The following is a 13266-nucleotide window of genomic DNA, read 5'->3' on the forward strand; positions in this document are numbered from 1 at the left end:
CTAGTATAAGGGGTATCATGCCCGAGTCAAATTAGTTATTCAACTGACATTTGGACATAGTTTAGCCTAAATTATATTCTGTATAATCTTTTTTCCCCCTGGCCCGTCTAATTTCCAAACCGTGATTCACCCATTATTTTTCCCAACGTTCGTTTGTAGGCAATATCCAAATGCGCGGTTACGCACTGAGTAAATGTTACATACGAGAAGCAATAATACTGGGCTATATGGTTAACTAATTGTACAACTTTTTGACAACTTTCGGGTTATTCATGGAGCCTATCGACCCAGACGCTCTAATATAGACTCTTACACAGTGAAAAACTCCCAGAGTCAGAGACATGCATGTCCATGGGCATCCGTGCGCGCACACGCATTTTCATGCTATTTCCCATGAGTGTGAAGTCAATATGTACCTAAGTAATAATTCTAATAATTCTAGACACAACATTCGAATCACCCACACTAAGTCACATAACATAACAACATAAGCCTATAGGCTACGAGTTGGGTTTTTCCTCAACTGGGAATCGTTTTAAGAAACAGAGAGAGAAAAGGTGTAATTTATGTTTTCCCATGGAGTGCAGTCCCTCCCCTAAACCCACCCTTCAGGTGGAAAAAATCTTTAAAGATTTTTTTTACTCTTTTGTGTGATAACATCAGATGGGTTTGTCTAGGCGAACCAATCAGGTCCCTCCCCTGCCATAGATCGGAGCTATAATACATAGCAGTAAACGCGGTCTGCTCGCACAAGCGGCTGTAGCTCGACTGCGCAGAGATTCCGTTGTTAATTTTCTCACTTTTTACCCAAGCAGCAACGTCTCTCCTTCGATGTGTTCCGTTATCATTTTTGCAGAGGCGTTCATTTCCGCACCTGCCACGGTAGTGATCGGGGGGCACCGTAGCCTACAGACGAACTAGAGGAGGAGACAAGGACATTGTGGAACCAGCCGCGCGAGAGGGAGGAGAAATATAGAAACAAACGGCCGCTGGTTGATAACACACTGAGGCTCCGAGTCATTTAGATTTTATGGACGAAATGCTGCTGTTGACGAGAATCGTTCTGGTCGGGTTGATCTGCTTGTCCTTGTCCGTGTCCTCTGGGATGGGCTGTGGACCGGGCAGGGGCTACGGTAGGAGAAGACATCCGAAGAAGCTGACACCTCTTGCGTACAAACAGTTCATCCCAAACGTCGCGGAGAAGACCCTAGGGGCCAGTGGCAGATACGAAGGGAAGATCACGCGGAACTCCGAGCGATTTAAAGAACTGACTCCCAATTACAATACTGACATTATCTTTAAGGATGAAGAGAACACTGGTGCGGACCGGCTCATGACTCAGGTAAATTGAACCTTTTTAAATGCCTCGCATCTTTTAGGACACTGTGTAACATAGCCTTTCACATTGGATGCAGATTGCGCACCACAAACAAATTCATATACATATTTAAGTCTCAAATCTGTTTGTTTTTTAGTAGATGTGTGAAAAGGTTCCTTTTCAATCCCAGAGCATTGCACTTTTGATTAGGTCCTGCATGGACATGGGCTTTCATAATCAAACCAGAGACATGACATAGGCCTGCTGGCAGACCAGTGGGACACTCGGCCTTCATGATTGTGGCAGTTTATTTGAAATATTGATGTGGTCCTCTCATATCTATATTTGTATCAAGGCCTTGTGCAGACGCACATCGGTTGTCTATGCAACACTATAGCATTTGGATATTCCGCAATTGCACCTTTAAGATTTAGATTACATCTCGTTTTAAATCTTTAATTTCAGTCATCTGATTTGGCATATGACTAAAACAGTAGCCTTATGTATGCATGGTTGGCGTATTCAGACATTTTCTTGCATACTGTTATTCACCATTTATCAGTATACTGTTTATCGGCCCATGAAGACATTGACATTTCTTTGAGAATGTTCTGAACACTATCACTACTTAAAAAATGGGTTGGGACGCGGCCAATTAGTGCAACGATATAGCAAGCTGCACCGACTGCGCCTCCGGTAATGCATTTGTTTTGGAAAGCATTAGTGGCAAACAAGCATAGTACTTTCTTTGAATCAGATTTCCCTCTGTCGAATCCGTGTCTGTGATTTCTTTATACGATTTTGGGTGGCTATCTTGCATGCATTGTCCATAAAAATATCGGTCAGAAATGCAGTCTGGGCAGCATGTGTCTCTCACCTATGGGGTTACTTGATTTCCACCAACTGTTAGCCTATATTGGGTGTCTGTTGCACGTATTTTGCAAATGCTGTGTTACTATTTTAATAAGAACGTCAATTACTTCCGTCCGGCCACCTAAAAATGCCACTGAACCTGAAGGAGTGTGATGATGGAGGCGCGCGCGCCAGACTCCCTGAACCGTATACCGCGACATGGGCACGAGCTTTGATTAAATATTCACCCTGCCCTGCGTGCAGTCTCAAAATATCTCTAAACGCTCCCTTCCCTTCCTCTAATATAGCCTATACGTTATCACACTTCAAATGGAGGCTAGAGTGAGAGATATAACCTTCTACTCTGTCTATAGCCCTCCGGCCACTGCCAGTTAAAGATGTGGTTGAACAGGGAATTGTGCCAAAGACTCCACTTTTTGACACACTGTGCGCTTTCATCTCCATTTACCGTCCTTCTTTATTGGTCTGAAAGTAGAGGATGTATGTTGGTTTATTATGTTATCACCGAATTTAAAAAATGCGCCAAACCATTTACAAAAACAACAACATATTAATAGCAAAATAAGCTCACTGTTTTATGCTTTGTGCTAGACTATAATTCATAGAAAGGTGAAATATTTAAAATATTACATATTTGCTATAGATATAGACCAGGCAAGGCAAAAGGAGGCTCATAGACAAACACCCCCGTGGGAATATGCCCACTCCCTCCATTCATTTAACACGACCTGACATCCAGCCTACATTATGCGGGAGCATTTGAACGTATGACCTTTAGTCAATGAGAAGAGGACACATAAACAAAGTTCAAAACATGTATTAAGTATGGAGTACTGAAAGTATGTGCTGTTTAGTGGCGCACTGCGTAGCCCCAACGACGAGATGCACCTGCAACCACGTCATTAGTTAGAGAGATAGTTACAGCCTACAAACGTAGTATCTGAATAATATGAAGAGCTAATGGTTAGCATCTAGAATATGTTTGCCATCTTCTATATTGTATGGTTGTTGTGCGTAAAGGTCAATCCAGTGGGCTGTCTTGGGGAAGGCGCTGACGCACTGTGGGTGCACAGGTGCACTGGAAGGTATAAACTATGGGATGGATCCCTAGCTGGAATAGAGCTCAGTCTGTCAATTGTTTAAACAAAGTGCAATTTCAATGGAGATTAGACGTCTGTCTGTTGTGGTTCCCTAATGTAAATCATACTCCATTTAAGGTGATGACGACTATAAAAGCGTGATGTCCCCTGGCTGTTCCAACTCATTTTGAGTAAGCGGGTTAACCAAGCAGCCCACTAACAACTACAAAGACAGTTCGTCTCGGGGAAAGTTAACGAGGTCGTCGCTTTACAGACATTTTTAGCGCGCAGTCCCGGACCTTTCTGTCGCGAATAAAAACGTCACATGGTCGTCTGTAGCGAGCACAGCTTAATGGGAGCTGAATATAGCCCCACAAACGAAGCGAAATTGAGACGGACCAGCGGGTTGTTTGCACTGACAGGTACATGATAAGTGTTTCCTCTAACCAATTCATTTGTGAGAAGATTAAGAGACAGACTGCGGGCGAGGCTTGTTGAAAAACTTTTAGTCTGAGGACAAAGCGCCAGCGGAGGGATCCTGCTGGGCTTCACGGTGGTTGAACAGAATTTGGCTGGATTTGCGGCACACGACCCAATGAATTAATAAATAGTTTAGGCTTCACGGCTCTTGGCTCCGGCAGTCCTACTCAGAATGTGCAGGAAAGGGTTTTTGGCATGGTCCCTTTGCATTTGTTTTACCCACTGCCTGCTACAAGTGCGAGTATATTGTTGGTTTGTTTTGACGTCTCGCAGGAAAGACAGGTTAGGCTAATTGCGATATCACTGGTAGGCTAGCCATATGACCAGCATTTGAGATCCTTACCAACAAACGAAAGAGGATGGAGAGTGGTGGCCCATGCTAGGGATGTGGTGTGTGGGAGAGGGGGGGGGGCTTACTTGCTCTATACAGATAGTTAGCCCTTTAGGGAAGAAAACCAAAACACCTCCAGTTGAGTAGTCCTGTCACGTCCCAAGAACTTGCGGGACAAGAATAATGAAACGTTCCCTCTGGTTGCGGTGAAAAGACTCTTTGTGATGTTTTATTTGACATATTGGTTAAGTGTCGAGAAGAGTTGTCCTGGAGAAGGCCAAGCATCTCCACTAAGGGTCCCTAGATAGGTTAGGAAGTGCAACGTTCCAATTATAAGACAACTGTTTTATAACTCAGTTATTCCTGAAGATTATACTCAATATCAGTTATTTATTCAAATAAAACACGTCTTACTAAAGACTCTTGCTTTCAATAGAGTTATATATATTTTTTCAATTCCGATGAATTTCAAATATGTCATTAATTCCAGCATTTTGTTTTATTGGACAGGGTCTATCATGTTGTAGCATATTGGGAGAGAGTACAAATAGGCCATTGAGTGGTCGCATCTTTCCAAGGACCAAATCTATATGTTTTAGGCCAGTGAAGCGAATGCAATGCCTTATCAATTTTTTATCACAAGCTTCTCTATCTGACATTGTGCCCTCTGACTCTGCTCTTCACACAGAATATTCAAGCTTATTCAAACAAACCATTCACATTGTTGTGTGTAGGCATATATCCAATCACATCACTATTTAGACCAATAGATGGAGGATCACCAGTGTGGAATATTCAGCTTCACCAGATGTAATGGGATGTGAAATGTTAACTATTTGAGTGATTTGTGTTATGTAATCCATAAACCAGTAGGGAGGTGGGGGTGTGTGCTCCTTGTTTCAGATCATAAATCCTGGTCTCTGGTCCACAAAGTGCAGATATGAAGACGAACTGTATAATGTCAACTCTATAGGATAGCTGTTTTGGCCACCAATAATGCATCTACAAAATCACAATACCTTCAGGCTTGTGAATTAAGTTTAAGATCAAGAGCCAATGAATGAATGAATGAATGAATATACGCTGTCTGGAACATAACACTTAAATATCATATATCAAATATGAGCCTAATGTCGTCTTACTACCCAGGCCTGATATAACCTACAGGAGGGTATTGGCATCTGGTGAGCATGATTAGTGAATTTGATATATCTTAATAGACGACTAAGTGTTCCATGTTCCTTCCCCCAGAGATGTAAAGACAAGCTGAACTCCCTGGCGATCTCTGTCATGAACCAGTGGCCAGGGGTAAAGCTCCGCGTCACCGAGGGCTGGGACGAGGATGGGCACCATTTCGAAGAGTCGCTACACTACGAGGGAAGGGCAGTGGATATCACGACCTCCGATAGAGACAAGAGCAAATACGGCACGCTGTCCAGACTAGCAGTGGAGGCTGGGTTCGACTGGGTCTACTACGAGTCCAAGGCCCACATCCACTGTTCTGTCAAAGCAGGTAGGGTGTCAAGTCAAAAAGATGTTGGTATATTTTGGAAAACGTGATAACGTTTCCCGCCTCATATTGAATATATATATATATATATATGTATATATATATATATATTTTTTTTTACAATATAGACTACTCCAGCTAGATAATGAATTAACATATATTATTGGGATGAAATAAACAACTATGATCTTATTTGATGCTATCTCGTTAGGCAACCCCCTTCTATTTCAGAATTCCACACAATGTGTCCTCTCGCTATTCTCGTTATTAACACTCGTTATGTCGTGGTCTTTTATCCTTTCATATCCATATTTAATATATGGATGTATATGTATTTCATAGTAGTTGTCTTATTTATATGGGTATTTGCTGCTTGTTCATTGTTAATGCATATCATCTATTTTATGATCTTATATCGCCCCACACTGTCTCTTCGATGGAACCACGACCATTTATTACACAAAACATATTCTCACACAAATAAAATGTCATTGCATATATGGAAAAAAGTATTTTCATTATTCAACTGATAGGCTATGGAATTCAAAATCACTGCACGTCAACAAAATACATTACATGTTTAGATGTGTTGATTTGTATTATTTTTGATCGAAATCATCTATTCTAGGCCTATGTTTGCGTCGGTGTTGGCCGTCAAAAATGTTTAGCCTAATGAATTTGACCAAAATAGGCCTACTTTAGACAAATCTTTTGGGTTAAAATCATCTCTTGATTTTCCTAAAAACCTTATGGAAATCAACGTAGGCCTATTCTACCCGTGGAGAGCATATTCGTTTAGAATTGAATGGGAAATCTTATATTTAAAATGCAACACACACGTGTTGAGATCATATAGTCCGTGTCATTAGGGGTCATGTGACTTTACCAAAGGGATTTGGACTTAGCAACGTTGAATTCGTTAGGGGCAAATCTGGTTTTCAATTGTCACCTTATTTCATGCCTCGGAATCTTAAAAGAAGATTAGATGCATAAATTCAGAGAGGGACGGTTCTATTCTGTGGATGTGTGTGTTTACTGACTGTGATCCTGGAGATCGGAATGTGAAGAGTTCTCCCAGTCCCAAGACCCGAATTATTGTCATCAAGATTGACAACAAAGCAGGGGAGAAGTGGTAAAAAGAAGGGACATTGATGTTGGTCGACTGCAAGCATTTAGAGTCTGGGTCCTCATTTAAATTCAAATCTACATCTTGAGAGGCTTGGAAAAGTGGCTCCACTGGGTAAATAGTGTTTGCGGCGCTCTTGTTTTTTTTCTGAGTAGGCTATGTGTGTGAATTGTCACGTAGAGGTTTCTGCACCTGAGCAAATATGGGAAGAGTAGCTGGGAAAGGCGTAAATGTTCTTTTCCAAGACTGGCTCTGTCCACAAGCTGATTTAGAATGACAATGTCAGCTCTTTATTGGTTTTTAATTAACGTTAGAGGAGCCAGGGCTCTCGGTTTTCTCATCTCACACAATGAGAAGCAACCAATACGTTTTTTTGTGACGGAGTTCCACATTCACATTATGCCAAATGAAAGCACCATGTTTTATATGCGGGAACATACAATGCAATCTCAATGATGTTAAGTTCAAATTCGTTTTAATGAGAGATATGGACCAAAATCAGAATTTTCATTCCTCTTTTCTTTAAAACGTGTGGATATAGCCAATAAAGCTTATATGTGTGACAGTGGTTCATTCATAGACCTATAGGCACATGCGCTATAGGCTGCATACGTTCCACAGTGGTGAGCCCAAAACGTGTCCTGCTTTCACGGGGAGATAAAAAAGCCTAGTATATGGATATACTGTATTTTTACAATCATATTCACCATCACTAATACAATATTTTATTTCAACAGAAAACTCAGTTGCTGCCAAATCAGGCGGCTGCTTCCCAGGCACTGCTTCGGTGACTCTCAAAGATGGAAGCAGGAAGGCAGTGAAAGACCTCAGAGTTGGCGACAAAGTGCTAGGTGGCAACAGTGATGGGGACCTCGCATACAGCGACTTCATCATGTTCATGGACCAGGACTCGTCAACTAGACGAGTATTTTATGTGATAGAGACTAAAGAACCGGCTCAGAAAATTACACTTACTGCTGCACATCTCCTCTTCGTGGTCAACAACTCAACGGATGATCTCCACAGCATGTCAGCAGTATTTGCGAGCGAAGTCAAACCTGGACAAAAGGTGGTTGTCTTTGATGATTTGCATAACCAACTGAAGTCAGTCACCGTGGGACGGATTTACATGGAGGAGCACGAGGGGTCCTTTGCGCCCGTGACTGTTCAAGGAACCATCGTTGTTGATCAGGTGCTTGCGTCATGTTACGCGGTAATTGAAGACCACAATCTAGCGCACTGGGCGTTTGCACCTGTCAGACTGAGCTACTGGCTGTCCTCGTTGCTATCCCCGAAAGACTACTCGATGCCCAACGCCACCTTACATGAGGACGGAGTGCACTGGTACTCCAAAATTCTATATCAATTAGGAACGTGGCTCTTGGATAGCCACGCGCTTCACCCTCTGGGGATGTCAATAAACTCAAGTTGAAGCAAAGCAAAATAAGACAATAAACAATAGTGGAATGAAAAATACAAAGCCCCCAGCGAAGTTGGGATATTTATTTCAGTGACTTGTACATGTGTGTCCCTTTTAAAGAATGAATGGAGCCTTAAAAGTTTTCTTTGAATCATTTATTCTCATGTGAACTGGCTGGTATCACGCGGATGGATCCTAAAACGGTGTGACCAGCAAAATTGTGCAGAATCTATTTTTGTATATCTCCAAGTAAACCACAAAGAAAAAGAAGACCATGTTAAAAGGAGCAAACTTCTTGACAGGTTGCAATGTTCTGTGCATATTATGTGCAACTGACTGATATATTTTGGGGATAAACAAACTTCGTGGGGGTCCATAAATTATATTTTTATACACAGAATTGTAAATTTGATTTTGACAGATCGTTACCGAATCACATTTCGTTATTTGAAATAGTGTTAGATACGAGAATATATTTTAATTTAAATAGTTGGGAAAAGTCTTGGAAATCTTGTTTTGTTTATTAAGAATTGTATTATTTTGGAAACGTTTCATTTCAATTGTCAGATTGGGACAGATATTCTGCCTCGTATAATTATTTCCTCAGCTTTTGTTGTATTTCTTTTTTCAATTTTTCTTTTAGAAAATTTGAAATGCACATTCTGACAATTCAGTAACAGTTTAAGTAGTACAGAACAAAACGTTTCGTTGAATAAATTAAAAAGTAACTCCTGTAAATGTACTAAAATGTATTTTTCTTTTCATATTTTGTAATAGGGAAATAGTTTTATAGAAATAACATGCGGCAGATGCACAGTTTGGATAGTATATAATAGCGTTCAAGTTAACTTTCATAACAGGGCGATGTGTCAAAAATGTCTAGAGTTTATTATTTATATGTTTATTACAAAATGAGATAAAGAAAATATTCAAACCTGCAGTTGTTACATGTCTTTTTCCAGTAGCTCTTGTAAATTGACATTCTGGGTCCATAAGAGAACCTAAAGACTATCAAAATGAAATTAATATTAGTTCTACTCAAATCTAGAATTCGAAATGCTGCTTCAATTGCATAACTTTGGCGCAAATCTCATTCTGACACCAATGCATTTATACAATTCCAGTTAAGCGCATTTTTGACTCAACCCATGGAATAGTTCTATATAGCTATGAATTACGTAGAATTTTTTTTCTCAAATTAAATGTGAAGTTTAACATATTGAGGTAAAAGTGCAGGGATTCCTCTGCTTTGAACGGCCCAATGTCTGCTTGCGAAATGTAGAGACTCCATGTCACATTTAACGAGGTTAGCCTTCGCAAATAACTTCTGAAAAACGTGCAGACAGATTAAACAGAACTGTGTTTGTTAGCCCTAAAACTGCTTGCAGACTGTGAGCATAGCGGCAAATCCATTTACAGGAAACGTCGTTAAATCAGATATTTGCTCAATGACCAGACTACTTATGAAGATTTCACTGCCACACAATACACAGATGCCTGTCAATTCAAGAAACAGCGACTGTTGTTCTCAGACAATGGCGAGTTATTGGAAATATTTCTGGCTGCAGTCTACATCGCGCTGAGGAACCTAGTCTACACTGTTTAGAAGTCAAGATTTACTTTACACATGGTCATACAACTGAAAGATAGGCTGGCAAATGATTTAGTTTATATTTAAGGTCAAAGCTATCGAACATGTCAACCTTCAAAGTCTTTGTTTTCTGGTCATCATTACCCATTCGATTATCGATATTCATCAAATCGATATGATTGGGCACGACTGATAGGAATGAAATCCGCAGATTTAGACTCGACACAATAAAAACGGTCTTTAGTCAATCTGTTAACGTGTACAAGCGCGACACCACGTGGTTCAGGCATTTTAAATGGTTCCGTACACAGGCGACAGACAGAGCTATGGGAATCGAGCGTCATCTCTCCATGAATTCAATCTGGGGTGCAACACCATCACGATTAAAAACATCACATTGACCTTCTAAAATGTCTAAATATCCTTTATTTAATATTCCTATAAAGGAGTGAGCAGAAAAGGTGGAAGGAATATAACTTTAGGTAAATTGGTAGGATGTCCCAGGAGACTAAACTGTAGGTGAGATTGCTGATGCTAAATTGCTGGTCATGTTCTACACAAGGCTCTAGCTGAGAAAGTGGTGCAATGGTAATTTGGCATGCATCACATATGACATATATTTGACACAAACAGATCCTTCAGAAAGTATTTACACCCCTTGACTTTTTATAAACATTTTAATTCCAATGTGTAACAACAAAATGCATGTAATTTTCTTTTCCCCCCAATGATCTACACAAAATACTTTTTAAAAAGATGAATGAAAAATAAAACACTAATAAGTATTCAATACATGTAAGTATCACCTTTGGCAGTGATTACAGCTGTGGGTGTTTTTGGGTAAGTCTCTAAGAGCTTTGTACTCCTGGATTGTACAATATTTTCCCATTATTCTTTTAAAAACTTGCCAAGTTCTGTCAAGTTGGTTGTTGATCTTTGCTAGACAGCCATTTTCAAGTCTTGCCAAAGATTTTCCAGCCAATTCAAGTCAAACCTGTAACTAGGCCACTCAGGAGCTTTCAATGTCGTCTTGGTAAGCAACTCCAGTGTATATTTGGCCTTGAGTTTTTGGTTATTGTCCTGCTGAAAGGTGAATTTGTCTCCCAGTGTCTGTTGGAAAGCAGATAGAACCAGGTTTTCCTCTAGGATTCTGCCTGCATGTGCTCAGCTCTATTCTGTCTATTTTTATCCTAAAAAACTCAAGAGTCATTGCTGACAACGAGCATATCCATAATATGATGCTTGAAAATTTGAAGAGTAGTACTCAGTGTTGTTTGGTGTTGGATTTGCCCCAAACCTAATGCTTTGTATTCAGGATAAAAAGTGAATTTCTTTGCCACATTTTTTTGCAGTATTCCTTTAGTGCCCTGAGCGGTTTCCTTCCTCTCCAGCAACTGAGTTAGGAAGAACGCCCATATCTTTGTAGCGACTGGGTATACTGATACACCATCAAAAGCATAATGATTAACTTCACCATTCTCAAAGGGATATTATTCAGTGTCTTACCCATCTACCAATAGGTGCCCTTTTTTGTGAGACTTTGGAAAATCTCCCTGGTCTTTGTGCTTGAATCTGTGCTTGAAATTCACTAATTGACCGAGGGAGCTTGCAGATAAATGAATTGTATGTGTGGGGTACAGAGATGGGATAATCATTCAAAAATCATGTTAACCACTATTATTGCACACAGAGTAAGTCAATTAAACTTATGTGACTTGTTAAGCACATTTCTACTCCTAAACACATTTAGCCTTGCCCTAACAAAGGGGTTGAATAATTATTGACTCAAGACATTTCAGCTTTTAATTTGTAAATAATTTGTAAACATTTCTCAAAACAAAATTCCACCTTGACATTGTGGAATATGAATGTGCAGATCAGTATCACAAAATCTAAATTGAATCAACTTTAAATTCAGGCTGTTACACAACAAAATGTGGAAAAAGTCAAGGGGTGTGAATACTTACTGAAGGCAACTGAGTTTACAAAACATTAAGAACACCTGCGTTTTCCATGACAGACTGACCAGGTGAATCCAGGTGAAAGCTATGATCCCTTATTGATGTCACTTGGTGAATGAGCAAGACAAAATGTTTAAGTGGCTTTGAACGGGCCATGGTAGTAGGTGCCAGGCGCACCGGTTTGTGTCAAGAACAATAACGCTGCTGGGTTTTTCATGCTCAACAGATTCCCGTGTGTATCAAGAAGGGTGCACCGCCCAAAGAACAATCAGCTTGAAACAACTGTGGAAAGCATTGGCGTCAACATGGGCCAGCATCCCTGTGGAACGCTTTGGACACCTTGTAGAGTCCAGACCCCGATGAATTGAGATTGTTCTGAGGGCCAAAAAAAAAGGGTGGGGGGGGGGGGGGGGGGTGCAACTCAATATTAGGAATGCGTTCTACAAACACACCAGGTGAGGAAGGTAGGGTAACACTTGTTCACATGAAGGAGGTATGCATACAACATTCATAATACATTTATTCAACATCATTCATAAAAGGTCTTCAAAATAAAATTCCCTCTTCATTAGAGTACAAAAAAGTTCCGTAAATAAAATAATCTGGTAGGATTAAGCCATACGGTTTGCTGCTGTTACTAATTTTGTTGGGTCTCTTGCGTAAACACAAGACTGTGTTAGCCTGCTGAGTTCAAGGGTAGGGTGAGGCATTCGTTTGTGGATCTAATATAAGGCTTCAGGTCTCAGCTAAATTTGCTTAGCACAGCATTACAACGGCAACAATTGCTCGGGTGGCATCCAGACCTGGGATCAAATATGATTTGAAATCTTTCAAGTACTGGGAGCTTTTCAATGAGGCTGCCTGAAGTGCCAGAGGGTCAGGTGGGGTTTGCACTTTAGTGACTATTCCATTGCGCCAGGCAAGCTCAAATCAAGCACAGCTAGCTTATGTATTTGAAAGATACCATACCCAGGGCTGGTGCCATCCCCTACTGCCATGTTGGCCTTCAGCACGGCATTTAATCCTCTTAACTGTTATAAGGGTAATGTCTTTAAGGGATACTTCAGGATTTTGGCAATGAAGCCCCTTTATCTACATCTCCAGAGTCAGATGAACTCGTGGATACCATTTTCATGTCTGCGTGCAGTTTGAAGGAAGTTGCTAACTAATGTTAGTGCATTGACTGGAAGTCTATGGTAACTGCTGGCATTCTGGTATATACCATAGCCTTTCAGTCATTGCGCTAACGCTAGTTAGCCACTTCCTTAAAACTGCACTCAAGAGACATAAAAATGGTATCAATGAGTTCATCGGACTCTGGGGAAGTAGATAAAGGGCATTATTGACAAAATCCCGAAGTACCCCTTTAAGTGAAGTGTGTCAGGAGGTTGGGCACTGTGACACTAAGAATACACATTTCAGTTGTAAAATGGATGAATAACGTTTTATTTGAGTGGACTTATGAGTTATGTTGAATTCATGTGTTATGAATGATACTTGATACTGTAACAATCAAAGGTGGTTGATATAGGTGCTTATGTATGCCCCCTTTATATAAAGTGTTTAACTGAAATGTA

The 13266-nt window shown here is 40.5% G+C and overlaps 1 protein-coding gene across 1 annotated transcript; it reads left to right on the plus strand.

The window, feature by feature from the left end:
* The first annotated feature begins 748 nt into the window (after positions 1-748).
* On the plus strand, positions 749-10483 carry LOC139420711 (sonic hedgehog protein-like). Its single transcript, XM_071170942.1, has 3 exons — positions 749-1342; positions 5333-5594; positions 7455-10483. The coding sequence occupies exons 1-3, from the start codon at positions 1031-1033 to the stop codon at positions 8147-8149; spliced, it is 1269 nt and encodes a 422-aa protein (XP_071027043.1). The 5' UTR covers positions 749-1030; the 3' UTR covers positions 8150-10483.
* Positions 10484-13266: the final 2783 nt, after the last annotated feature.

Source organism: Oncorhynchus clarkii, chromosome 11, assembly GCF_045791955.1.
Source record: "Oncorhynchus clarkii lewisi isolate Uvic-CL-2024 chromosome 11, UVic_Ocla_1.0, whole genome shotgun sequence".
Classification (NCBI taxonomy): domain Eukaryota; kingdom Metazoa; phylum Chordata; class Actinopteri; order Salmoniformes; family Salmonidae; genus Oncorhynchus; species Oncorhynchus clarkii.